General features: G+C 40.7%; 3 protein-coding genes across 3 annotated transcripts; 2 read left to right on the top strand and 1 right to left on the bottom strand.

Moving 5' to 3' along the window:
* The first annotated feature begins 2,764 nt into the window (after window positions 1-2,764).
* LOC146549920 (uncharacterized) lies at window positions 2,765-7,544 on the top strand. Its single transcript, XM_085262222.1, has 8 exons — window positions 2,765-3,606; window positions 3,693-3,867; window positions 3,970-4,053; window positions 4,156-4,301; window positions 4,496-4,576; window positions 4,695-4,876; window positions 5,235-5,459; window positions 5,545-7,544. The coding sequence occupies exons 1-8, from the start codon at window positions 3,191-3,193 to the stop codon at window positions 5,940-5,942; spliced, it is 1,707 nt and encodes a 568-aa protein (XP_085118348.1). The 5' UTR covers window positions 2,765-3,190; the 3' UTR covers window positions 5,943-7,544.
* Window positions 7,545-14,510: 6,966 nt separating this feature from the next.
* On the top strand, window positions 14,511-18,974 carry LOC146549919 (cellular tumor antigen p53-like). Its single transcript, XM_085261717.1, has 3 exons — window positions 14,511-14,587; window positions 14,796-15,057; window positions 18,312-18,974. The coding sequence occupies exons 1-3, from the start codon at window positions 14,511-14,513 to the stop codon at window positions 18,627-18,629; spliced, it is 657 nt and encodes a 218-aa protein (XP_085117843.1). The 3' UTR covers window positions 18,630-18,974.
* On the bottom strand, window positions 18,835-25,435 carry LOC146549918 (nanos homolog 2-like). The gene is made up of 3 exons (XM_085262365.1): window positions 21,695-25,435; window positions 20,904-20,964; window positions 18,835-20,418 (listed from the first exon to the last, which is right to left on the bottom strand). Exon 1 carries the CDS (start codon window positions 24,301-24,303, stop codon window positions 23,803-23,805), a length of 501 nt encoding a protein of 166 aa, XP_085118491.1. The 5' UTR covers window positions 24,304-25,435; the 3' UTR covers window positions 18,835-20,418; window positions 20,904-20,964; window positions 21,695-23,802.
* Between the last annotated feature and the right edge of the window lie 2,445 nt (window positions 25,436-27,880).

The raw sequence follows: 27,880 nt of genomic DNA, 5'->3' as shown, positions 1-27,880 counted from the left end.
AGTAACATGAGAAACATTTTTCACCAAGAAATTCAGTTCAGTGGGTGGGTCAATGGGTCGTTCAGTGGGTCGTTTAGTGGGTTGTTCAGTAAGTGGGAAAAGTGGGCCTTTCATTTTGTCATTCAGTAGGCAAAAGGGGGTGGGGTGGGGGTGGATTCCTATTCCCACATATGTAACAAACTTGATTCAAACACTCAAAGTTAAACAAAAGAAGTTCTCATCACCTTAATATGTTCAAGTGCATAGTGTGGAGGACGTACTAAGGCCTTGAGGCACTCAGATGTAAAACCCAATATTGGTGAGGGTTTTTTAAATTTGTAAATTGGTGAGATTTGACCCGGCAACGACAGGAAGGTTACATACACAGCAAATGTCTTACACACACACACAACCAGACAGGCATGCACACAGAATGCTTAACAGTTAAAACTGAAATGCATGAACCCATCTCTCTTTGGCATGTTTATAATGCTTTTCCACAATGAGAGAGAAAGCAAAAAGAGACAGGAGCCAAAACCATCAGGTGGTGTACAGTACTGAAAAAGAACAACAGAAGGAGTATTTTCAGCGTGTGTTATTACGAGTGTTAAATGGGAATACTCTCAGTGATGCCTCTGTAGAAGGTGCTCATAACCACACACAGGCACACACACATGATTAAACAATAAATGAAAAAAAACACACTAAAAGAGTTCAGAAGTGAGAAATCTATGAGCTGAATGTTCATAAACTGTTCATACATACAGTTATAGGTACATGAACATTTACCTATAACTGTAACTTGTGTTTCAGTGCTGCAGCCTATGACCTGCTTGACTTCCAGGTGTGAGAACCTGCAAATGTCCAGAGTCAGGAGAGACTGGGGGACCCACTTTAGCAGGGTCATCTGTGTTGGCTTTGGGACCCTTGATGATACAGGGGGACACAGTCACAAGCGCCTAAGGAAGAGTATGAGCAGGAACCAGCACCAGCTGAGAGATGGCCAATATGTAGACAGACTGTTCCCTCTTTGTGAAGGACTGATAGAAAAGTTTAAAATATATATATATATATATATATATATATATATATATATATATATATATATATATATTTTAAACTTTATATATATATATATATTCATATATATATTCATATATATATATATATATATATATATATATATATATATATATATATATATATATATATATATATATATATGAATATATATATATATATATATATATATGAATATCGATGAATGTGTGTTGTTGCTATACAGCCTGGTTATATGTGCCCCTTTTTTTACTTTGAGCACCACCTTCTTTAAAGACTGCTGCACAGCAATAGCCGGCTTTAATTTTTACAATTTATATATATATATATATATATATATATATATATATATATATATATATACACACACACACAAAGTAACACTCGGGAGAATGGACTAGTTAGTTTTAACAGCTCTTAAAGTAACATGAGAAACATTTTTCACCAAGAAATTCAGTTCAGTGGGTGGGTCAATGGGTCGTTCAGTGGGTCGTTTAGTGGGTTGTTCAGTAAGTGGGAAAAGTGGGCCTTTCATTTTGTCATTCAGTAGGCAAAAGGGGGTGGGGTGGGGGTGGATTCCTATTCCCACATATGTAACAAACTTGATTCAAACACTCAAAGTTAAACAAAAGAAGTTCTCATCACCTTAATATGTTCAAGTGCATAGTGTGGAGGACGTACTAAGGCCTCGAGGCACTCAGATGTAAAACCCAATATTGGTGAGGGTTTTTTAAATTTGTAAATTGGTGAGATTTGACCCGGCAACGACAGGAAGGTTACATACACAGCAAATGTCTTACACACACACACAACCAGACAGGCATGCACACAGAATGCTTAACAGTTAAAACTGAAATGCATGAACCCATCTCTCTTTGGCATGTTTATAATGCTTTTCCACAATGAGAGAGAAAGCAAAAAGAGACAGGAGCCAAAACCATCAGGTGGTGTACAGTACTGAAAAAGAACAACAGAAGGAGTATTTTCAGCGTGTGTTATTACGAGTGTTAAATGGGAATACTCTCAGTGATGCTTCTGTAGAAGGTGCTCATAACCACACACAGGCACACACACATGATTAAACAATAAATGAAAAAAAACACACTAAAAGAGTTCAGAAGTGAGAAATCTATGAGCTGAATGTTCATAAACTGTTCATACATACAGTTATAGGTACATGAACATTTACCTATAACTGTAACTTGTGTTTCAGTGCTGCAGCCTATGACCTGCTTGACTTCCAGGTGTGAGAACCTGCAAATGTCCAGAGTCAGGAGAGACTGGGGGACCCACTTTAGCAGGGTCATCTGTGTTGGCTTTGGGACCCTTGATGATACAGGGGGACACAGTCACAAGCGCCTAAGGAAGAGTATGAGCAGGAACCAGCACCAGCTGAGAGATGGCCAATATGTAGACAGACTGTTCCCTCTTTGTGAAGGACTGATAGAAAAGTTAAAAAAAAAAAAAAAATATATATATATATATATATATATATATATATATATATATATATATATATATATATATGAATACCGATGAATGTGTGTTGTTGCTATACAGCCTGGTTATATGTGCCCCTTTTTTTACTTTGAGCACCACCTTCTTTAAAGACTGCTGCACAGCAATAGTTAATTTTTACAATTTTTATATATATATATATATATATATATACACACACACACACACACACAAAGTAACACTCGGGAGAATGGACTAGTTCGTTTTAACAGCTCTTAAAGTAACATGAGAAACATTTTTCACCAAGAAATTCAGTTCAGTGGGTGGGTCAATGGGTCGTTCAGTGGGTCGTTTAGTGGGTTGTTCAGTAGGTGATAAAAGTGGGCCTGTCATTTTGTCATTCAGTGGGCAAAAGGGGATGGGGAAGCATACAGCTACAAGGACATAAATGTAGCCAACTTGTGATATGCTATTGCCACTCTGTTTCCGCAGGACACTGAGAGAGAGAAAGACGACAACAGAAGACAACGGTTCAATTTTAATGTAAGTACTGTTTGTTGGGCTTTTAAGTGGTTGAACATGTAAAACTTGCATGTGCCATTCTCCTCATTTTTAAACTTTAAAACTTGTTTTAAAACTTTTTTTTCTTTAAGTTTTTTTGGGGGGGTGGGATGGAAGCAAAGTTTGTGTGTGGATGTATTGTTGTTGTTCTTTGTTTGTTTTCTCATACTATCAAAATAAACTAAATTGGTATGCAGTTTTTCTCTCTCACTTTCTGCCTCTCACTCTTTGTATTTACAGTGCAAACAAGATGGAGAGAAACGTTGTCTACTGCCTGCTTTGTAAAAAGCCGCAACAGTCCATTCGCACACACCTGAGCAGAGTGTGCCTGAAAGACTGCACACCACAGGAATGTGAGGAAGAAGCTTCCAGAGCCATTGCTTCACAGAAGCTGTTTTCTAATGAAGGTAGAGTCTGGAACTTCTCAGAGCTCCAGGAGTACTGCAAGGATGAAGAATCTTGCATTAAACTCTGCACTCGCCTTCAAACACGTGGATTTATCATCACGAACAGTCCCCAAGCGTTTTCGACAGTCGTGCCAACAGCGAGGTATGATGACCTTATTGCCACTTCCACATATTGGATGACACATACAAACTTTCAATAATGTCTTACCTCTGTCACATTTGCAATAGGTCTGATAAGAAGGAAATTCTTGCTGTGGCCAAGAAGGATATTGAATATTTCCACACAAGACTTTCTGGCGGTGATTGCATCCCCACATTTGCAATGACTACCTTCAGACAGTACTGTGAGGCCATCCTGATTTTACAACATGGACTGACAGGAAATGCTGTTCAAGAACTTTGTGTAAGTGCGCCACCAACAACAAAAGTGCACGATAAGTGAAATGACAGCTGATGTAAGTCTGTATTTCTTTAAGCTCCAACACCTTTTTTTTTACATACACAGGTAGAGGACTGGATGGCGCGGAAAGCAGTAGCTGATGGTGTTGAGCTGAGTGGTAACTTGAAGATAACCAGCCAGGAAGAACAAGTAAGTCATTCATTCTCAGCAGCGACTCTCTTCTTGCTCTATAGGCACCTTGTGAATTGATTTTATGAGATATTTAACATTGATTCCTTTTTTTCTCTGCAGTTGTTGGACTGCTATTTTAGGAACATCCGTCCAGTGTCCTTGGAAAATCAAATTGCTGGCAGCGATGACAGGGGCAAGTTCTTCCTAGGAGAATGTGGGGTCCCACTGTCCAACCCATCATTAGATGTAAAACGCCTGAGAGCGAGGTGAGTGCTTGACCTAACTGGATCAATAGCATATTAAGAAAGATTTGTTTCTTTGATCTGACAGAGAAACCCTAACCCTGGACTCATAACAGTCAGCCACATATGTTGCTGTATGTCAGAGATGTTCGCCCCTTGTATTTTGGTTTTTTCATCTCTCTTGGCTCTAATTAATTTGCATGCATTAAAAACCACAGATACCTGAGCACTGAACCTGGGGATGCTATGGCTGAGTCAGCATCAAGCTCAGTAGGACTACCGACACCAGGACAGGCCAGGTACACTTTTTTTTTAAAAATATCACACACTACCACAAGTCAACCTGTGTTACACGTTTCCACATTTAAAAACTTTTGATGGATTTGATGCATCCCCTCCTCTACACCTTTCATGTAGCACATCATCTACGCACCTGCCACTCCAAGAATGGGATGCCTTCCTCCAGGCCTTCCCGGTCACCCTGAATGGAGAGCCACCATCCAAACGGCAGTGTGTACAGGCTGGCTTTCCACAGCACAGACACCACTACAAGAAATGGAGGGATATTCAGCTGAAGAAAAGAGTTGGGTACATTCTCGGTAAGGCCTGGGCATGTCATGTTAATGGAGCTGCTTCTGTTGCATTGCTTTGTTTGTTTTGTATGTATTTCAGAATGAAAATACTTTAATAATCTCTAAGAAAATTATGTGGGTTACACTTGTGTAGAGACAATAGCAGTAACAGTCTGAACTAATTAAATAATACAATACATGTAAGTATAACCCACTCAATGTTGTACACCCAAATATACACAGATAGCTCAATTATAAATATAAGGAATATTTTAAGGTACAAATACGTGATTGACTAAAATGCATATGGTTGATTTTTCATTTTTAAGCCGCAATAATCACTTGCATTATTTCTTGTACGTCGCTTTGTGACCACTTCATTTAGGTCAGTCAGTTGGCAGAAGAGGAAACCCACCTCAGCCTGCACGTGTGCAGATGGCTTTGGACAAGGAGAAATGGCACACCAACAAGCCCACTGTCAATGCCATCTTGCAGGCCTGGGTTGTTCCGCAGCCCAGTATACAAGACAACCAGTCCCTCATGTCTTCGATTGCAGAGCAGAAGTGGAAGGGCCTGGCTTTGCAAGACTTCGGGGAACGGAAGGGCAAAGGTAAAATGCACACAACATTTAGACAAATTGCAAGTGAACGTTTCTAAGAGCCCTGTCATGACCGATGGTATCTTTCAACTTACAGGTGTGATCGCACTTATGCCTTTCCACAAAGGGGATATAGTGTGCGATTACCACGGGACATATATCACTGAAGCAGAAGGGAAACGGAGGCCCCAGTCGGGGTATCTGTTCTTCTTCAGGGACGAGTGTGACCGAGGGATGTGCATCGATGCCACTGCATTCCCCTGTGCCTGTCATCCCGACATTGACACCTATGGGAGGCGAATGAACCATTCCCGAAAAAATCCAAACATCAAGCCCCAGAAGTTTACAATGAACTTCCCTGCAGGACCTCAGGAGACAATACTTTTCATTGCCCTGAAGGACATCGCAGTTGGTGAGGAGGTGTTATGGGACTACGGGGTAACTCGGAAATCTTATGGTGGTGAAGGGGAAGACTTGGAGTGGCTGGACAGCTGACTTTCATTTTATCTGTTCTTTTCCTATTCTCTTTGCATGGGCTTTTTTATGTAGTGATTTTATTCTTAAAAAACACAGCTGTTTTTACATTGTCTTGCATGTAATTTAAATGTGGTTTGAGGGTTTTTTGTTTTGTTTTGTTTTGTTTTAATTTACGTATTGAAATAAAGTGTGATGTTTCCAAATTTCACTCTGCTTCATATTGTATTATTTACGTTCACTGTTTCGTGTTTTATTGTGAAAGTCTTGTGTTTCCATGTTCAGGTGTCTGGTTTTGCTTCCACTGTGGCTCCATTTTAATTTCTCATTTGTGTTCCCCGCGTCTTGATGCCTCCTGAAGAGCATGATGATTAACATAGCCAAGGTGATTATGAAACACGTCAGGTTTACAGATGAATAATAACAATAATAATAATAAATGTGAGATACTAGCTCTACATGAGTGTCTCCTGCAGTTAATATGTAATACACAGATGAAAGATGAGGTGAGATATCTAGGCATTATCTCTTGTCATTTGAAAGATTAACTACTAACAGAAAATAAGAATATCTCAATAATAGACTTAGAATTTTCTATCCTAAGCCAATTTTAAACAGGTGCCTGCAGATTCTTTGGGAGAATTTGGACAGTCTGTCTGACATCTGCATTGACTCATATTTGTTTAACAGCCCGGGTCTGCGCTCAGGTGTCGCACTTTGGATAAATAAGATAAATAAGGAGACCAAGGCCCTGTACAGGCTCTTGGTAAATGCATTGAGGAAATTAATGACTGGTTGTGCCACAATTTTCTCCAGCTAAACAAAAACAAAACTGAGGTAATAGTCTTTGGCGCCAAAGAAAAACGATTACAGGTCACCAGAGAACTTCAATCTATACATCTAAAAACCACAAACCAGGCGAGAAATTTGGGTGTAGTGATGGATGCAGACCTAAACTTGAAAAAGAAAAGAAAAACACATTAAGACAATAACAAAGTCAGCTTACTATCACCTCAAGAATATTTCAAGGATAAAAGATCTGATGTCTCAACAGGACCTGGAAAAACTAGTCCATGCATTCATCTTTAGTAGGCTTGATTACTGTAACAGCATCTTTACAGGTCTACCTAAAAAATCAGTCAGACAACTACAGCTCATTCAGAACTCTGCTGCTCGAGTCCTCACTAAGACCAAAAAAGTGGACCACATCAGTCCAGCTCTGAGGTCTTTACACTGGCTGCCTGTCCGTCAGAGGATAGACTTTAAAGTTCTGATGCTGATCTGTTTTGATTTTATATACTGTTTTGTTTGTTTGTTTGTTAATTAGTTAGTTTGTTTCTTTGCTTGTTTTAATCTATTTTAAATCATGCTTTTTATTTGTTTTTGTTTCTAATGTCTCTGTAAAGCACTTTGAATCACCTTGTTGTTGAATTGTGCTATACAAATAAATTTGCCTTGCCTTGCCTTGAGGAACTGCCCCGGTCTTTATTTATAATTCAGTGAGCGTTTGTTCCTTAGATTGGAATGTGGAGGTGTGTGTGTGTGTGACAGACAGACAGAGAGAGAGAGAGAGAGAGAGAGAGTGTGTGTGACACTTGCTGTGTATTTAAAAAACAAACGCTCAAACAAACCAAAGAGAAAAAGCTTACATGTTTTCAGTTTTCAGTTTTATTTGTCATATGCAAGTTAGCACAGGGTCAACATTGCAATGAAATGTGTTTGACGAGCAGCAGTCACTCAGCAGCTTGATACAGTAGGAGAAAATATAGGAAAATAAAATAATAAGAAAATAGAAAAATAGTAAGGAGCAAAATATTAGAGAGACATGGTAAAAGAGAAAAGATGACTAAATATATATGTATCTATAAATATATGTACACTAGTGATTAAATAAGAAAATCTTGAAAAGAAATATGACGGGAGGGCAGATGGGATATTGCACAGGAATGAGCAGCAGAAAATTACAGTATTGCACTTTTAAATATAAATATCAATGACAATAAAGTGGAGTGACCAGTGCGGATTAAACATTACATGTATTATGAAACAGATGGTTTGGCGACAGTGGTCCAGGTAAATGCTACATGGACACCTGATCAGAGGACAAGGGCTTAAAAGGTGTCTGTGTGTCTGTATGTTTATATAATTGTACATATGGAGGAAAAATTTCCTAAAACCATACTTGAAATCATAACTAATGCACTTTATAAAATAAATACCTAAAGGTTTTTCAGAAATTATTACATAGAATAACATTTGGGACGTTCAGTGGATGTCGTTCACTGGCTCATTCAGTCAGTGTCGTTGAGTGGGTGTCGTTCACTGGCTCATTCAATGAGTCGTTCAATGGCTCATTCAGTGAGTGTCGTTCAGTGGGTGTCGTTCACTGGCTCATGCAGTCAGTGTCTGTTAAGAAATATAGTCTAAAACACTTCTTCAGTAAAGACTCAGAGAAGAGAAACTTCTTGCTAGCAAAAGTGCAGTCTCCAGAACTGAGAATAAGACAAGGTACGACCTCTCTCATGCTCCTAGGATGTGGGGGTGAACATCCTAAAATGTTACAGACCTCCTAGGATGAGACATTCTTTCAATATGCCACCAACTATATACTTGTATATTTATTATTTATATATTTACCATATACTTCTACACACAAATGATTACATGCAGCATTCTACCATATGCAAACTTATATCATTAGCACTTAGACCCCCGGAGAGCAGTCATTTTGGTTTTCTACCTTAGACCCCTGCGGAGTCATCATTTTGCGTTTCTACCTTTAAAAGCCGGAGAGCAGTCAGTCAAATGCTGGAGTCGTTCATATGTATATTAGGTCGTTACCTAGGAATTCTGGAGGGAGGGGAGTGGGGGTGAGTGATTGAGGGGGTGGGGGAGTGGAGTGTTGCATGATGTCTTGGAAGCGGTTTCGTGCCATAGTTCCAATTATCTGTGGGTTTCCCAGGTTTGCTGACCAGCAGTCATTTACCGATGGAACCCTGTAAACCCCCTGCAAGATGACAATTGCAATAAATGCCATTAGTTCAGGGAGGTCCATGAACCAATGAACATGCTCCATGCACCACTCAGCAGGCCATTTGTAAATATGTGTACAAATGGTTGGTTTTTTGTACTGTTTTCATCAATAAATGTCAGCAACAAAGGACATACACCCATGTGTGTTGATTTCTCCCTAAGATGGCAAACTGAAACACTGAAACACTCCACTCCCCCACCCCCTCAATCACTCAGTGAGTGATTGAGGGGGTGGGGGAGCTGCTAAAAGCGGTGAGCTTCCTTTTGTGTTTCATCTTGATGCATTCTCAATCATCCAGGGAAACAAATCTCCAAAAGTCACCAACTTGGAGTGTTTCAGTTTGCCATCTTAGGGAGAAATCAACACACATGGGTGTATGTCCTTTGTTGCTGACATTTATTGATGAAAACAGTACAAAAAACCAACCATTTGTACACATATTTACAAATGGCCTGCTGAGTGGTACATGGAGCAAGTTTTGGGTGGCTTGCGACCTAAAATCCAAGTACACAGATGCAAAAAAAATCAGGCCACTGTGCGATGTGTTCACTGCTACAGGTACACATGTGGGAAATGCAGACGACAGATACCGTGGCAGTGCCAGGATTGTGAGTGATTGCTGAAAATGTTGAAATGTACTCACTCACTTTTTATCATTATTTGTAAATATGTGTACAAATGGTTGGTTTTTTGTACTGTTTTCATCAATAAATGTCAGCAACAAAGGACATACAAAGGACGTGTTGATTTCTCCCTAAGATGGCAAACTGAAACACTCCACTCCCCCACCCCCTCAATCACTCACCCCCACTCCCCTCCCTCCAGAATTCCTAGGTAACGACCTAATATACATATGAACGACTCCAGCATTTGACTGACTGCTCTCCGGCTTTTAAAGGTAGAAACGCAAAATGATGACTCCGCGGTCAATTTAGCCAATTTAGCTTCCACTTCCACCATTTGACTGCTCTCGGGTTTTATAGGTAGAAAGGTAGAAGCCTGGGGATGCTAGTGTTAAAAGATTATACTGACTACTAAGCACAATTTTCCTAATAACAGTGTTGTTGAGTGGGTGTCGTTCACTGGCTCATTCAGTCAGTGTCGTTGAGTGGGTTATTCAGTGAGTGTCGTTCAGGGGTTGTCGTTCACTGGCTCATTCACTGAACGACATTCATTTCCTATGGCGGCAACTTTTGACTGGACCCTATATAAGGGGAGGAGTGCTCAGCTCAGTCATTCATGCCCTGAAACTCAGAGGAGCAGTGTCTCTGGATTTATGACCACAGCGTCTTGGTTAACTAAGACACACAACTTTTCTTTTTTTATCTGCTGTCTTGAAAGACTGTATTTACAATACAGGTAATATTTTTGGCATATTCTTAACTGTTGCAAATTGCTCTTTCCTGTTCTTTACTTACTTGATTTTAATGTGTTTTACTTACATGATTACACTTTTTTTGTCTTTCCTGGTTTAACAGTTTTTCAGTTACATTGTTTCACTTCTTTTTTACTTACCTGATTATACTTTCTGTTCTTTCCAGAACACAACAGCCATGGAGGACGTTGGTGTCGAAAACATGAAGGGTTTGGCGGATGCTTTCGCCAGATCTAAAAGCGTTGAGGATTTCCTCCTGGACCCCAACATTTTCATTCCATTGCAGGCAACGACAGTTGAGGATCCAACGAGACGTGTTTGGAGTAAATTTGATTACGACGGAGTGGTGGTTGAACTAAAAAACTTGGAAGGCCTGCATATACCCTTTTCTAGGTTGAACATGGCACCCTTCAAAATGCACCAGCTGAAAAACTCCTGGCACACCATAAAGAAACACTTTGACCTTAGTAAGTTGTCTGTGGAGGGCTTAAAAGTGCTGCGAAAGGTAAGAGGCTTTGATTTTGCCTACCTGGACGGGGGATTCAAGTTAGAAGCTATAGTAATTCCCAAGTCCCTTGTGGTGGTGGACAGAGTCTGTAAAATGGCTGACTATTTACCAAGACACACGGTGGACCTTGTTAATGGCATCTTAACAAAATTTGTTGAGTTGCTCAAAGACCTTCCACTGGAAGACCTGAGCAGACCCACGCTGCAGAAGACCATCATTCACAACAAGGGGAGCATGAACGTATTGCCGCAGGATCAAACGTTCGTACTCTCCAAACTGGATGAAGCGAAGAGGATGTTGCCGGAGCATCCAACATTGGAAGTCCGGTTCTTTGTCTATAAATTTGGACAAAAGACAAGGGACCCCTTTCATTTGTGGGAAGTAGCTGACCCTGACGAGGTTGTGCGATGTTCTCTGCACGTGGCCTGCAACCTCATACCAGTGGACCCTCACACCACACTTTTCTGGTCAAGAGCAGGACTGGAAAGGATGTTTGGACCCAGAGCTAGGCTCTTCACGTCCATGTCCATGCACGAGTGTGTTAACGTGCAGACAGAACTTGACCAGCACCCACCGGACATCTTGCCAGCTTTGGCAGAGATTGCCACTAGGCCTAACGTCACCTTCTGGCAAGTTTATGTGGACAGCCCACACACTCATTATATGTCCACATTCCGGCACCCCATTAGTGGATTGATCGTCACTGGTGGCCTCGGCCACCCGAATTACGTTCAGGCGGTGGCCACCAGAGCTGAGGACTACTACATCCACATGATGGACTTGGCCAGGAAGGCAGCAGGTAATTATAACCTGAGAATAGAGATCGTGGAGGGGATAGAAGGAAAGGAACTGGCAGACTTTACAGACATTGTTTATGCATGCTCATTCTTCGACTTGAGTGCATTACATAAGTGCCTGACGGACTTCCCCCTCGTTGTACCCTTTAAACGGGAACAGGAACAGCCAAGCGTGAATGAAATACTGTCTCGCTGTCTAAAGTATATGGCTGACCAGCTCCGGCAACTTGGGGAGAAGCACACAGGCAAAGGCGGCTTTCTCCCAGTGTGGAAGGCATTCCAGCTGGAGCTTGCGCTGGAGGAGGCATTATACGGGCACCCCTTGTCCAACATGGACAGACAGTACTCTGCAGCACTCGGGACCAGCTCGCTGCACGAATTCAGTGCAACCAACATGCGGGGCTTCATGGGCCTGGGTGCAGCAACTGGTGCAGCTGTTGACGACTGCCCACCTCCTCTGGCACACTGGACAAGGGACACACTCCAGATGAAAAGAATCGAGAGGCTATTTGCTCTCACATTGACTCTCGAGTGCGAGCCTTCCGTGCTGGGACCTGAGCTTGTGAAACTCCTGCTGAAAGACCTCTTCAGGAGGAACGACGGCATCTTCATCTCAGAGCTGCAAGGGGAAAAATGCCCAGAGAATCTAAAGGGACACATTAATCTGGCTGCACTGACGGAGAACCTGGCCACCAGAGACTCCTTCCCGACCCCATTCACCTTTGCCCGGGCGAGGAAGCTTGTTGAAGGGGAAGGGAAGAATGTACAAGAATGCCTGAGAGCAGGATTCCTTGAGCTGAAGGTCAGGTGGTTCCCAGACATTAAGTACCGCGACATAAAGGGAACAAGGAGGGCTTCTTGGAACTTGATTGATTATGTAGAGATACATAATGAAGACAGGGAGCCTTCCATCGAGTCCCAGGCCATGGCCATAGTGGGAGATGTGGCCATGGAGATGGAGCGCCGTGGACTGTGCTACGCCAGGACCCTTGAAAGGTACAGAGAGCATGGAATGCCATGGCTGGCGCAAGTGATGAAGAGGATTCCGGGGAAGACTGAAAAACACACACGGAACAAGGTCTTGGTGCTGGTCAGCTCAGTGGGACTTATCATGAATAAGGATTTTGTGTCATATGAGAAAGTGAAGGACCTACTCCTGGAGCTGAAGATGACACAGGCAGAGCTCCAAAAGTACAGGATCCTTTCAACGTCAGTCTGTGAAAAGGTTTTCGGCTTCACTCTCTATAAGCTCCACTATGACATTCTTTATCGAATGGGGAACCCAAAACCCCATGCGGAGAAAAAGTTGCCTCCAGATCTCCCCCTGGAGATGGAGGAAGAGGATGCACCTGTACTTGAAGAGGATGAGGAACCTGACCTATTGCAGACGAGAGCTGTGTACATGCCCGCTCAAACCAGCAGACACTGGACACAGCAGGAAGAGGGATTTATCAACCTTGATCCAACAATCTCCACTGGCGTGGCGTACAAGGAGTATGTCGGACAATGCAAAGCAGCAAGACTACCTGCAAGGTCGTACAAGGGCTTTGGGAGAAAGCGAAGAGACCTTCTCAGGGATGCATAGGCATACAAGCTGATTTCCTGTTCTAATCATGTCCTTTCTTTATTTTGACTTTATGCTTAGAACTAGCACAGTAGGACATATTTGTTTATCTTTTGAATCCACTTTAAGACAAGTGTGAATTTGATTTCTGTTGTAGTTGATCTTGAAGAAGTGTGATCTCAGTTCATTTTGTGGTGTTCACAAGTTCCACTGTAAATAGAGGTATTTAAAATAAAAAAAAACCAAAAAAAAAAACCACCCCTCACATGGACTCTGCCTTGACGTGGCGTGAGGGCTTACGTGTCCCTCTGGGACACAACCAAAGAGTCCAGCAGCTGATCAGCGACCAGCTGAACCTCCAGGCCATAACAGTGAAGGACAGAGCAGTATACTTCCTGTCCCTCACCCTCCTGTCACTGCCTGGAGGTTCAGCTGGTCGCTGATCAGGTGTTTCTCTCCCTATCACTATCTCTCTCTCCAGGGCGGAACTGATTACGGGTTTACGCCCTCGGGCCAGCTCTCGGAGGAAGAAACACCTGTGCCTCGTCAGTGTGGATTGCATTTAAGCCAGGAAACAACGGTTGTTTTTCGCTGGATTTGTAAGAATCGCGTAAGTGAAATTCTAGCAAGTGTTTTTCCGTGTCGTTGTGTGTTTGAAACTAACAAGCGTTTCCTTATGCGCAGACCCTCTGGACTGTTTTCCCTGGTGTTCCCTGAGTGGCGAGTGTTCGAGTGGATTCCTGTGATTGTTTGGAGAGAAACGAGAGTTTTCCCCTGGATTTCCCCCCGGAGCCATGCCCGTTTCACCTTTTGTATATACACTTGTTGGACACTGTACGTTAATAAATTCTCTTGTGTGCATCCATCCCCGGAGTGCAGCGCGTGACTCCAAGTTGCACACCGTGACGCCTTCCCCACAAAGTTACCTGAATACATACCTGTTCACCAAGCACACACCTACCTACATACTTACCTGGTCGTAGCGAATACTCACCTGAATACTGTGCAAATGTTGAATAATGAAAATTAAAACAATTTGATCAACGTTTGTTGTTACTATTTATTAAATTTTATTTTCAGTTGTTCATGACGGGACAAACAGTGTTGGGGGAAAGAGAAAGATGAGAGAGATGAGAGAGAAAGATGAAGGAACAGAAAAACTGGGCAACAGGGACAGTGAGAAAGGACACAAAAGAAAAAAAAATCTCCCGTTTTTGGTTCACATTAACTTAAATAGATATTTTTTTGAAGAACATTTGATTTTTTGAAAGACAATTTAAAAAAGAGGAAAAGAAAAAAAGACTGGACGCCATGGAAAACGGCTGGACTGTGGTGCGCTATGGCCGCCGGCGCCAACGTGACCGCCAAGTGTTCTGGGACGGGTACGGGTACGCTCCTTTTCCTCTCGGAGAAGGGATTATCTTCCACAACCTAACCCTAACAGTGTACAGTGACTGATCAGGCAGTACAGTTTTAGGAACCTTTTTAACTGAGGCAGGATGGCATTTTGGTTTTTAATCAGAATCTACCCTTCAGCCAGAATTCATTTAAAGAGCTGTGGGAACAGCTACCTGTGACTGAATCTCTGTCCGTCAGTTTGGACACTACCTCAACCGTGAACAGCAATACAACGGGTCATGATGAAACCTGGAGGCCAGATGACACCATGGAGATGTTTCAGATCATCAATGAGCAGCAATTAGCTGAAAACTTTGGTGAAAATCTCTTTGAGCTGCCAAATGACATTTTGCAAAAAGACGGCATTACACCTGCAGCCTCCACTGTTCCGGTTACGACAGATTACCCTGGCGAATGTGGGTTTCAGCTGAGATTCCAAAAGTCTGGAACAGCAAAATCAGTGACTTCAACTTGGTGGGGAAAATGCAAAGCAAACGTGTGGTCGCAAATTTTGAAGCCACCCTGATAACCTTCTCCCACCAACGATGTGGAGATCCAAGCCTTTTAGATCCAGTTAAAATCAAGACACTTAAAACGATGATAAATGCAAAGACTGGTAACAGCGCAAAGAACCATAAAGCAAGAGAATTTTTAAAAAACTATGAGAAATAAACTAGGCTCTGCCCATGACTCAATCTTTGCCTCTCTTCCTACCTCATCTCCTCTAACTCCATCTGCTGTCCATCTGAGAAAAAGGCACAATTTGCTATTGCATTAGTCTATTATTTAAATTGTCCACATTTAACAATTCTTCACCTAATCCACAATAAAGTAATGATAAAAACTGTTATGGAACCTAGAAATTGTATTTGTTATTGTTTTTATACTTGGATCTGTTGTGCCAAAGTAGGTATCCCCGACAGAATTTGTTTCCCCTGTGCTGGGAGCACGCAGGAAGTACTGATGTTTTCATTTTGTGAAAAATTAGTATCGTTACATTACCATACAACAGAAAATTATATATATATATGGAAAAACCGACGTAGGACAGTTTTCCAGTTTCATTGTACTACTGTACTATGTATGACTGTGCAATGACATTAAAGAGTTATCTCATCTCACGGGGTATCAGATGGGATTATTTTAATAAAACATTAACATTTTGGCTGATAACTATTTTTATTCTCCTGTAACTTTACTCTAAAAAGAGCTAAATCCTCTAAAGTTTCAGGAGTAATGCGTCATAATAAGAAGTGTTTGTGAATGAAAAATCAGCAATGTGGGATACTGTTTGTCCGTGATTTACACAGGGGGAACAAATTGTGGCAGGATCAGCCTGATATTATTTGTATCGCACTATAACTTCGTTGTATAAAGAGCTAACTTCTCAAAAATGTCAGGAGTAGTTAGTCATTATGAGAAGTGTTTGTAAACTAAAAATCAGCAATGTGGGATACTGTTTGTCCGTGATTTACACAGGGGGAACAAATTGTGGCAGGATCAGCCTGATATTATTTGTATCGCACTATAACTTCGTTGTATAAAGAGCTAACTTCTCAAAAATGTCAGGAGTAGTTAGTCATTATGAGAAGTGTTTGTAAACTAAAAATCAGCAATGTGGGATACTGTTTGTCCGTGATTTACACAGGGGGAACAAATTGTGGCAGGATCAGCCTGATATTATTTGTATCGCACTATAACTTCGTTGTATAAAGAGCTAACTTCTCAAAAATGTCAGGAGTAGTTAGTCATTATGAGAAGTGTTTGTAAAATTTGCCACCGACATCCATGTGATCAACAACAGACACACGTCATTGCCCTTCGTGGTCTAAACCAATCAGAGATAGTCAGGGGCGGGACCTCTGGAAATGTCCTTGGTCCAGCTGAAAGTGCAGGTGGATAGAGAAAGGTGAGTAGCTTGAATGAAGCGATACCGATTCATTAAATCCTGAATTGAATGAATATAAATGTATTTTACCAGAAACGCCAGAGTCTCAGGCTAAAGCTCACAAAACTATTTCAACAACAACCAGCGAATGAGAGCAGGAAACGGTAAACACAGAGCGGACCGGCGCATCAGAATTAGCTTAGCCGCCGTCGGGGCTGAAAGCCAAAAGCTCACTAATTCTGATTCGTCGTGTCTGAATCGTCTTTACGTCTTTTTTGCGCAAGATTCTGGGCTGCAGGTTTTGTCTCTCTTCAACCAAAATTCACTAGGCCAGCAGCAAAAGAAGAACCAAACTATGCTTCACATTTGATAAATATCGTCGTTAATTCCCTATTACTTTTGCTGTTTTGCTTCCAACACGATAAAAACCACAGTTCATGCACAGCTCTCGCTCTGTACTTCAAGAAAAGTTTCCCATCTCAAACATGTGTTTTCCGCATTACTCATTTGCTTATTACCCATCAGTCTACCGTTGTTTACAGCGCTGGCGGCCGCTGTCTTTTCTTTTCTTTGTACTTAAATGACCTCGGACAAGAAAGAATAATTTCTGCTGTTCAATACTGAAGAAATGTAAACTTTTTCAAATTGGGTATAATTGCAGAATATTTTTAAGGTTATCTGCTATAAAATCCATGCCAGGAAAATCTCCTTTATGTTTTTTTATTTTATTTTATTCTCAGTTACTTTGACACAACGGCATGTGCTGTGATGGTCACATCTCTGATAAAGTTTAATGTCAGTACTGATAAATGATCAGAATTATAAGATCTCTCACTTTCTGAGTAAAAATTGCACCAAATCGAATCTGGACCTTGTGAAGCGGAATCAAGTGGATTATAGAAATCAGTGATGATACCCAGGCCTTGTGAATATCCTAGGACCGACAGAAGTGGATATAACTGACCGTGGGCAATGAGAAAAGATGAAAAGAACGATTGATAACTTTTTTGTCAAGTTAAGGCCTGATCGATCTGAAATTCATAGCCAGTGCTCTGACAGGGAGCCATCAATCTTTGAACGCTGATTTGGGTGCGCCCAACTTTTTTTTTTTTTAATGGTGTGCATAAGAAAAAAAGTTTTGCGCACTCAGAGAGAGACAGTGACACTTGCTGTGGATTTGAAAAAAAAAAACACACAGAAAAACCAAAGAGAAGGACAAACCTCAACTCAAAAATCTTTAAAACGCCTTCATTCTTCTCATATGATTAATGAGAAGGAAAACGGGACACCACTGTCTTATAATTCCCCAGGAACAAACTCCTCTTTCTCTCATTTCAGACCTGTTTCAAATCATAAGCAGACACAACCAAAAACCGGCTCACCTAATCAAACCAAATCCCAACTTTAAGCCACTATCCAGTCCTGTCCCCCTTCTCTCCTCATACCGGTACCCACAGTTCAGACCCCACCTCAGGCCCCTTACTGCCTGAGGTGGGGTCTGAAGTATTTTCCAGCCTTATAAAGAAAGGGAAGACTGAAGTGGCAGACTGTCATGCAAAAAGCGAGCATCTCCTCCTTGCACTGCTTACAGTCAAATGACAAAATATGTGAACTCTTTTTAAACAGGAAAAAGGAAGAAATTGTACACCAGAGGGGGCAAGAAGGAGAAAACTTGAATATAAACTCAAAAGAAAAACCGCTGTTCCTTCCCTCCCCCAGAAGGCAGTAGAATATCATCATGTTAAATGCCACTTTTGGGGGGGGGGGGTAAAATTACTTGACAAATATGTTTCTCTTTTTTGTTATTTCGTCCCTCTTTGTTACAGCTACAGGAGGACAATAAACAGAAGAAGGAGAGCGGCACCAAAGAGGCGAAAAAACGAAAGAGCGCACCACCTCCTGACACCACATCCACAAAGAAGTCCAAATGTACCTCCAGTGCTGAGGGGGACGACAAGGAGGTTTTTCTCCTCCCTGTTCGTGGGCGTGAGCGTTACGAGATGTTGAAGAAGATCAATGACGGTTTGGAGCTGCTTGACAAGGACAGCAAAAGCAAGTCAAAGGTCTCAGTGAAGCATGAGGTTCCCGTGCCCTCCAGTGGAAAGAGGCTGCTCCAGAGAGGAGAGAGGAGTGACAGCGACTAAGATGCCCATCACCTCAATTTCGAAAACAAATGTCACCTTTTTGTCTAAGCCTTTAGGATTATTTCAGGTTTTAAATGCCCATTTAAAAACCAAAATGCCATCCTGCCTCAGTTAAAACGGTTCCTGAAACTGTACTGCCTGATTAGTCACTGCACTGACATACTGTTGTGTTCAGTTATGTTTTTCTTTTCTTTTTAAAAAAAACAAAAAAAACAACAACCCTATGTTCCTAATTGGGTTAGAGCCGTTCAGCATGGTTTGAGTGAGATTAAGAATGATCCTTGTCATAACGAGTCACTGCCGTTTATTTAAATAAAGTTCAAAGCTAGGCTTGCAAAACTTGAATGGAATTTGCCTCTGATGTTGCTGTATTACTGTGCTACAGTCCTGTCGCACCATGTCATTTTTAAAAAAAGAAATGTATATATTTTGCATGATTGTCTGGGAAATGCAACCACCTCTGCACAACCTTGATTCATATGCAATATGTAATCATGTTTGTGTAACATGAAAGAAAAAAGAGAAAAAACGATGATAAATGCAAAGACTGGTAACAGCGCTAAGAACCATAAAGCAAGAGAATTTTTAAAAAACTGTGAGAAATAAACTACACTGTAAAAAAAATAACCCTATTCAAATTAAAAAAAATGATGTCCAATTGTCACATCCAAAATATTTGGCTTTATAGAATCCAAATTGAGTCACTTGATATGACCTGATACTTTTATGTTGATATAAACAATATTACTAGACTTGACTGAAACTTTAAATTTTGCATTGATCCAAATTGATTTTTTTACATAGAACCATATTTTAATTATTGAACCAAGCTAATATATTGAAATTTAACCAACCTAATGTATTCACATCGAACCAAATTAACATGAACTAATATGTTTGTGTTGAAGCCAGGTAATTGATTTACATATATTCAAACTATATTTTTTACATTTCATTTCAGTTCAAAAATGCTCTGCATTTCCTATAAAAAACAAGACAGTTGGCCAACCAATTATTTCAAAATTATTTATTGTTCCAAACCATTTTAACTATAATCAATAGAGAGGATTAGTAATATACAGATTTAGTGCTACGGCAGAAATGATTAGAGAAATGTTTGTTTTATAAAACCTGCAATCTTTTGAAAACCAGTATAAAACCTGCAATCTTTTGAAAACCAGTATAAAACCTGCAACCTGTCTAAAAGAACTGGCATAAAACCATTATAAAAACTATTTTTAAACCAATTTGCAAGTACTCAAAAATGTTTATATGTGCACTGTGCCTGTACAATGTAAAAAAAAAAAATCTACACATGTATCAATGAAATCAACTTAAATCTCCCTTTCAAATGGGTGTTCTTATAAATTTTGAATGTAGAATACCACTGCAGGCCAACCAAGCAAAATAACCAAGCACACATGCACATGCATGTGCACATACACATGCACACATGCATGCAAACACACTACTGTGCAGTGTTAAGTTCACAATTAAGTTTGCGAATCTTAGAGGTCATCTTGTTAAAGTCAAGCTCCATCATAATCTTTTGAAGAGCCTCAAAGGTGAACCTGAATCCTCGTGGATATTCCATATTAAGAGCATAACAGAGTCCAAAGACCATTGCCTCTCCAGCTGCCACAGAAGGCAACTCATTCAGGACTTCCACACCATCAATGATTATCCCGATGTCTCGAGGCTGATGTAGGAGGCTTGAGTTGTCCCTGAAGATGAAGAGTGCCATGGTTGTACTCTGCAGCTCTTCCTCAGCTTCATCTTTCTGGGATATCTTGAGGTAAAATATGGAACAAAATGTACAAGTGAAGAATTGAAGTCTGGCACACCTGATAAATCTTTGACCATAATAAACTACTATTTTGATAGTTGTTTGGTCACAGACTATTAGAACAATTATTTGACTAATCAGATTGTGAATTGCATAATCATTAAATTAAATCAATGGTGGAACATTTTCATAAATGTTCCACAAAGCCCAAGAAAAAAAAAGAAAACAATACAGAACCCTAAGATATTAACTTGATGAGTTGATTAATCGTTGCTGTCCTACATTAATCACTGCATTTAATAGCAGAGTTGTCAAATTTACATCAAGAGACTGCATCTCATGTAGAGACAGAACAGATATGGACATACCATGTATTCTTTTATCAAGTCCTCAACACATCAGCAAGGTGAATGAGAGGATAATGAGGGAGAGTCTAGATTATTATGAAATGTTTAAAAAGGATGTGCAGTGTAAATGCAAAATGATACCTGTTCAGATTAAATGAAAATGTATGCTTCAGCCATGGAATGGATGGAGCGATCTGTGGTTCTGAAAGCATACAGAAAAAAAGAATAATGTTACTTCTCTATAAAACACATTACATAGAAAAACCAAGAAATACGTAACATGACATACCAAACAGTCTACAGACCAGCCATTAGCGACTAAGTTTGGCATAGGGTCAATTTTTTGCTGTTAAAATTAAAATTTCTTCAGAAAATGCACATTTTTCCGAGCTGCGCCTGAAAGTCAATTGAAGGAATTAGTCTTATGTCATTGATCTTATATGCTGGCTTGTTATTTCTGTCTCTAAATCATGCACATTAATAATTATCTTTTGCCCTCGGTGTACACACACATAACACATATTTATATGAAGAGAGACAAACGTGCGCGCACAAACACAAGCTTGTGTCTAGAAACCGCGAGCTCACCAGAAAAATTCAAACGAAGCGGAGCACGGAGTTATACTATGAATGTTATGAACTATGAACTTATGCTAGCTAGCTTTATCCACCACCGATGCATCGTGGTAACGCTAGCTAGTTAGGCAAAAAGCCGTTTTTTACCAGTATACTAACTTGTATTCCCGACTGTGATGGTCGGTTTCTGGTAACCAGTTCTAACGTTGCGCAGGATAGCTAGCTAGCTTATAGCTAGCAGCTACAATCATGCAAAAATTAGGGGTGGCTGTCGACCCAGCTTAAATGGGGTTATTTTCTGCGATTTTGGCAATACAAATTATAAAAGCTTTTGTAACACACTTGGCTTTACTTACGTTTATTTTCAGATGAAATTAATCAAAGATGTGACATGATGTTTCCAGCAGCCATGCAGAATAAAAATGGGTCCCGGTCTATTTCTGGTGGGCGTGTTCAAGTGCAAATCACTTTGACTCAAATTAAAGATATTATCTGTTCAACATGAAAAGAAATATATGTTTTGAGAGAAATCAAAAACTTTGCGTTGCGATGTTCACAATCCTGTACTGACACTATGGGCACATTTTTAGAAATCTATTTAATTCCACAGAAAGGTTAGCCACTTTAGTGTTTCACTTGTGACCTATTTATAGCTCACTGAAGATGCAACAATGTTCGGAGATAGAGAGAAAAAAAAAGAACTTTGGTGCAGGTGCAGGTGCAGTCTTTATGTAGCTTTCTGGTGACCTTAAAAGAACCTTTACGAAGCCCGTTGACAGGCCTTTAATCGAATGATCGGTTGGTTGATTGATAACAGAAAAAAAGGACACATAAGATGGACATAAAGGACTGAAAACACCAAGAGCAAAATATTGCATCGCACTCATTTATGTAGTTTATTTTTAGATTAGATAATTTTGCAAAATAACGCAGCAAAATAAATAATAAGAGCCGGGATGTGCAGACTATTTAGCACTGAAAAAACTCCGTCCATGTGAACAGAATCAGGTGTTACCTTACCTGTTGATTAAATATCAAGACTATTTAGCAATAAGCTTACTTTAAAGGCTCGTAATAGGTGAACTGTCTTGGTATAGTTGAGTCACGCAGAGTTCATGGTCCATGTTGTGTTACTTGTTGTTTGTGTGTGTGTGTGTGTGTCACCCGATGACCCCTGGCGCCGGAGCGTCTAGACTACATTAGAGATGTGTCACAGCAAAGAGCCGCACCTGCGCTCAAAGAGAGCACATACATAGAGGTGAGATGAGGATAAATGGATAGATGCGGTCCTTTTTCGAAGCTGAGCGCACAGTTGTATTTCCTGCACAATCACACACGAAGTGAGGCTGTGTTTATGCCGGTTATACCATGAATATACACCCTGCAGGCACCACTTGTTTGTCAAACTGTTTATGAAGCAAAAGTCACATTTCTGTTTATTTACAAAGCAAAAAGAAGGGGGGAAAAGAGGCGTAGGAGGGGGTGGAGCGTGCGCACTAGCATACCGGCGACGGCTGTTTCCTTTCACTAAAAGGAAAAAAATAATAAAATGTGTACTTCACGTTACGGTTAAAACTGGGGGGTTTTTTGTGTTTTTTTAATTTTTATTTTATAGAAACAATTTTTGCTCATAACCAATTGACAGGGGATTTCTTAAAATCACCCCGCAGTTCTTCAGCTGAGACACCTGAGTTAGAAAACACAAACACTGCAGCTGTCTTTGTACAAACTTGTACAAACTCTGTTTTGACCTTGTATACTGTATTTCCCCAGCCCCTCTATTTTGAAACTAAAACTATTGAACCTTAATTCAATTTCTCACTTCACATAATCGTTTCACTTTTGCCTTGAAGTGTTACTTTTAATTTAATTTAATTATTTTTTTATGACGCATGTTCTCTGGTGAGTTCAGGTACATCTGTAACTTCAAGTGGAAGAGTTGCATGTGAGTTAAAAATTTTCTATAATACCAACAAAAAAAAAAAAAAAAAAAAAAAAAAAAAAAGACAAAATACTGACGTTTTTGTCGAATAATCTGTCTGACATGAGGGATAATATAGCATTTGCATTTTAACTAAAAGACTCGCGCACTGACACTATGGGCACATTTTTAGAAATCTATTTAATTCCACAGAAAGGTTAGCCACTTTAGTGTTTCACTTGTGACCTATGAAGTACCCCCGAAATTGTATCATATTAAACAACAACAACAACAATAACAACAACAATAAACACTCGAGGACTTTAAAGAGTTTAATTTTTTCCGAGGTTTGAGAGCGCTCACCCCGGCTCGGGGCTCCACAGATGTGCTGGATGAGAGCTCCTTGCTGCAGACTGCAGCGGAGTGTTTGACAGTCAAACTTGAAACAGTCTTTGGAACTGAAACGGTCTCTGCCAACACGAACACATACCCCAAACAGTTCGGTAAATATGTACAGTTTCTCGCAGCTTCAGTTTTCAGCAGCTACCAGAACTTGCCTACCGTCTGCATCCTCCCAGCAGCCTCGCACTTCATCTGCGGGCAGTACTTGCGTGTGTGAGCGCTGTCACCGGTGGCTTCGCAGATCGGGCAAGTGTAGTTCCGGAGGACGGGGCAGAAAACTATCCCGTCGTCTGATTTGAGCTTGTGAGATAGGTACACCCTCGGAGTCTCCCCGTTCTGCTTGCATAAGCGGCAGTAGTCCGAGGATGAGGCGCTGCTGCTGGTGTCCGACGCGCTGCTGGTCGGACTGGACTGTGATGAGTTTTTGGAGGATTTCTTCCCCCGAGTGGAAGTGTGGACCTTACTCCAAGGGGGCGCTTGTCCCTTCTTTGGACGCTCGGTGTCTCGGTTATCAACCTCACGGTTGCTGCACAGTTTCTCGAACACTTGGCTCAGATTCATGTAGTCGTGCCACATGTTAAAGCTGTCCCCACCAGTGAGGATCGAGTTCTGGACCTCCAGTTGTCTCGGCATTGTGGTCATTTTTTGGCAGAAGTAAAACTGAGAGTGTGTTTGGAGCGCCTCATATTTATAGCTCACTGAAGAAGGTTTTAAAATGCAACAATGTTCGGAGATAGAGAGAAAAAAAAAAAGAACTTTGGTGCAGGTGCAGGTGCAGTCTTTATGTAGCTTTCTGGTGACCTTAAAAGAACCTTTACGAAGCCCGTTGACAGGCCTTTAATCGAATGATCGGTTGGTTGATTGATAACAGAAAAAAAGGACACATAAGATGGACATAAAGGACTGAAAACACCAAGAGCAAAATATTGCATCGCACTCATTTATGTAGTTTATTTTTAGATTAGATAATTTTGCAAAATAACGCAGCAAAATAAATAATAAGAGCCGGGATGTGCAGACTATTTAGCACTGAAAAAACTCCGTCCATGTGAACAGAATCAGGTGTTACCTTACCTGTTGATTAAATATCAAGACTATTTAGCAATAAGCTTACTTTAAAGGCTCGTAATAGGTGAACTGTCTTGGTATAGTTGAGTCACGCAGAGTTCATGGTCCATGTTGTGTTACTTGTTGTTTGTGTGTGTGTGTGTGTGTGTGTCACCCGATGACCCCTGGCGCCGGAGCGTCTAGACTACATTAGAGATGTGTCACAGCAAAGAGCCGCACCTGCGCTCAAAGAGAGCACATACATAGAGGTGAGATGAGGATAAATGGATAGATGCGGTCCTTTTTCGAAGCTGAGCGCACAGTTGTATTTCCTGCACAATCACACACGAAGTGAGGCTGTGTTTATGCCGGTTATACCATGAATATACACCCTGCAGGCACCACTTGTTTGTCAAACTGTTTATGAAGCAAAAGTCACATTTCTGTTTATTCACAAAGCAAAAAGAAGGGGGGAAAAGAGGCGTAGGAGGGGGTGGAGCGTGCGCACTAGCATACCGGCGACGGCTGTTTCCTTTCACTAAAAGGAAAAAAATAATAAAATGTGTACTTCACGTTACGGTTAAAACTGGGGTTTTTTTTGTGTTTTTTTAATTTTTATTTTATAGAAACAATTTTTGCTCATAACCAATTGACAGGGGATTTCTTAAAATCACCCCGCAGTTCTTCAGCTGAGACACCTGAGTTAGAAAACACAAACACTGCAGCTGTCTTTAACTCGCGAGGGCAGTCATGGACGCAAGACCTGCGTCTCATCACTGTGTGCGTGCTTTATTTATACTTCTCTGTGTGTCTGTGTGTGTGTGTGTGTGTGTGTGTGTGTACAAATACAACAGAGTTATTCTAAGAATTCAGAGCTGAGGTTCCCCTTTTTCTAAATCTGCATGTTCTTACAGTAAGAGGAAGCTGTAAGTTGTTTATCATACAAGAGTTTCATGTCAAAAGTCACGTAGACATTTGCTTAGTGATAAATATTGTGTAAAGTGATAAATATTTTTTTGAAAACAAATTCTTTGAAGAAGTGTCCCTCACATCTTCCCACCTGCTTTCACTGCATAACAGCCCACCCTAGTGAGACAAGACCGAGTAAAAGAGCCTGAAAGGAGTTCAGAAGTGCCCTCAAGCACCAATTTTGCCCGCAAGCACCGCAAGATCCTTTGTTTTTCACAAAGATAACTGCTAGACTCCACGTACAGTGGTGAAGATGAAAATTTGCCACAGACCACAGCCACAGTCACGGTGTGACAAATAAAGCCAATAATTATTTCCCAGTTTGTTTGTTTTGTCATCAAATTGAGAAAATGTGTGTTTAATGAACTATTTGTACAATATAACATATATCAATAGGAGTACAAAAGGTCACAAAGGTCAAATAGTATTCTCAAGTGTAAGCTCAGTAATGGTCAAAATATTGCGTTTTTGTGACTGAAACTCATTCATGCATTTGTGTCATCACGCTTAGATTACTGTAATTCCCTGTTTACTAGCTTGGATAAATCATCTCTCTCTCGCCTCCAGACAATACAAAACGCAGCAGCCAGACTACTAACTCGCTCTACCAAGCGTGTTCACATCACTCCCATCTTATATTCTTTACATTGGCTCCCAATAGAGTTTAGAATTCGCTTTAAAATTCTTGTTTAAACATACAGAGCACTAAACGGCTCCAGATTACTTATCCAAGCTTCTTTTAAAATACACTGCTGCTTGTCATCTCCGCTCACAGACTCAGAGTCTCTTAGTTGTTCCCCGTACACGACTGAAGACAAAAGGGGACAGAGCCTTTCAGTCTGTTGCACCAAGGCTGTGGAACAGTTTACCACTACCACTACGTTTGCTTGACTCTGTGGATTCTTTTAAAAAACAGTTAAAAACTCTTCTGTTCAAACAAGCCTTTTGTTGATCTACATTTTATATTTTTTACACTAATTACATTTGATCTTTTACATTGTATATAATGTCTATTGATTTTATTGTTTATTTTAATATTTGTGTACAGCGCTTTGTGAATGTCTGTCTGTGAAAAGCGCTTAATAAATTAAGTTTACTTACTTACTTACTTACTTACTTACTGAGCCTGCAGTTCAGAAATTTAACCATTAGATGGAGTCATTGCCAAAGCAATGTCACTTTGAATTGGAGCATCACTGGGCTGACACTCACATTACAGAGGCAGACCAAAACACACACGATTAAAATAATGTATATAAACGTGGAGAGAGATAGAGGAGAAAAAAGCAACAAACTCCACATACAACATCCAAGTTGGAAAAAGCTGGGGAGTAGTCAGTGGTATCACATGTCCCCCCAAAGTCTGTTTTCAAGCATATCTAAATAGGCTTGTGACAGGGCCATTCTGTGTCATTCTGATCAATCCTGCAGTGCTGACTCAGTTGGCAGATGTGTGGTTGTTCTCACTATGCTACTCCCACAGGCCTCCCCTCTCCTCTTCCTCGTTGCCATTCCCTGATGAGTTGCATCCACAGGAATCTTGATCAGAGCGCCAGGGATTGGTCTTTTGAAGCTCTCAGGGTCCCCCTGTGATTTTACTTAGTTCTTCTTTCCCTGCTCTTCCTTTGGTTAATATGTTGAGGTTTGACACATCTCCAGCCCTTCTTGTTTTTGTGGTTGAAGTAGTCCAGGGAGGCACAGAGTCCTCGTGGAAACTTTTGATGTCCATCTCAGAGTGATGACATTGTACAAAGCTTTCCTTTCGTCTTGTTTTCTATAGGGTCATGCTGCTTATGCACAATGCAACCACCAAAAGGCAGCACTTGGCTGGATCTATATAAATTGCTAGAAAAACAGCAATAGTGCTCACCTCTACATGCTTCATGTTGTAAGTTGACAGTCCATGTTGATGCTGAATAGTGGCCTTAATGTGTAGATTATATAATTACTTAACTGAAATGTCCACTACAGGTTTATGTAGTTAGAGTTGGCAATCTTTCTTACAGAACATTTACTATGACTGATGTTAGTAGTCCTGTGTTTGTCCGTTATATGTCGTATGTAGCACCAGGGTCTCAGAGGAACGCTGTCTCACTTCACTCTGTACTGTAACACTATACATGGTTGAAATTAAAATAAAAGCCACTTGAATTGCCTTGTTACCTGAGATTACAGTTTACAGTTAAGCAACATATTCATTTGT

The sequence above is a fragment of the Mchenga conophoros genome, linkage group LG22, assembly GCF_057382185.1.
Source record: "Mchenga conophoros isolate Kocher_MC1m ecotype Shallow Benthic linkage group LG22, M_conophoros_male_GT1.1, whole genome shotgun sequence".
NCBI lineage: Eukaryota > Metazoa > Chordata > Actinopteri > Cichliformes > Cichlidae > Mchenga > Mchenga conophoros.
The sequence above is the reverse complement of the archived record's forward strand: the minus strand, read 5'-3'. Positions and strand labels throughout refer to the sequence as shown.

Coding starts and splice junctions, on each gene's coding strand:
- LOC146549920 (XM_085262222.1), top strand. CDS start 3,191: ATGTATTGTTGTTGTTCTTTGTTTGTTTTCTCATACTATCAAAATAAA. Junction 4,302..4,495: donor GTAAAACGCCTGAGAGCGAG/GTGAGTGCTTGA, acceptor TAAAAACCACAG/ATACCTGAGCACTGAACCTG. Junction 5,460..5,544: donor CGGGGAACGGAAGGGCAAAG/GTAAAATGCACA, acceptor TTCAACTTACAG/GTGTGATCGCACTTATGCCT.
- LOC146549919 (XM_085261717.1), top strand. CDS start 14,511: ATGGAAAACGGCTGGACTGTGGTGCGCTATGGCCGCCGGCGCCAACGT. Junction 14,588..14,795: donor GTGTTCTGGGACGGGTACGG/GTACGCTCCTTT, acceptor TCTGTCCGTCAG/TTTGGACACTACCTCAACCG. Junction 15,058..18,311: donor AGTCTGGAACAGCAAAATCA/GTGACTTCAACT, acceptor TCTTTGTTACAG/CTACAGGAGGACAATAAACA.
- LOC146549918 (XM_085262365.1), bottom strand. CDS start 24,303: ATGACCACAATGCCGAGACAACTGGAGGTCCAGAACTCGATCCTCACT.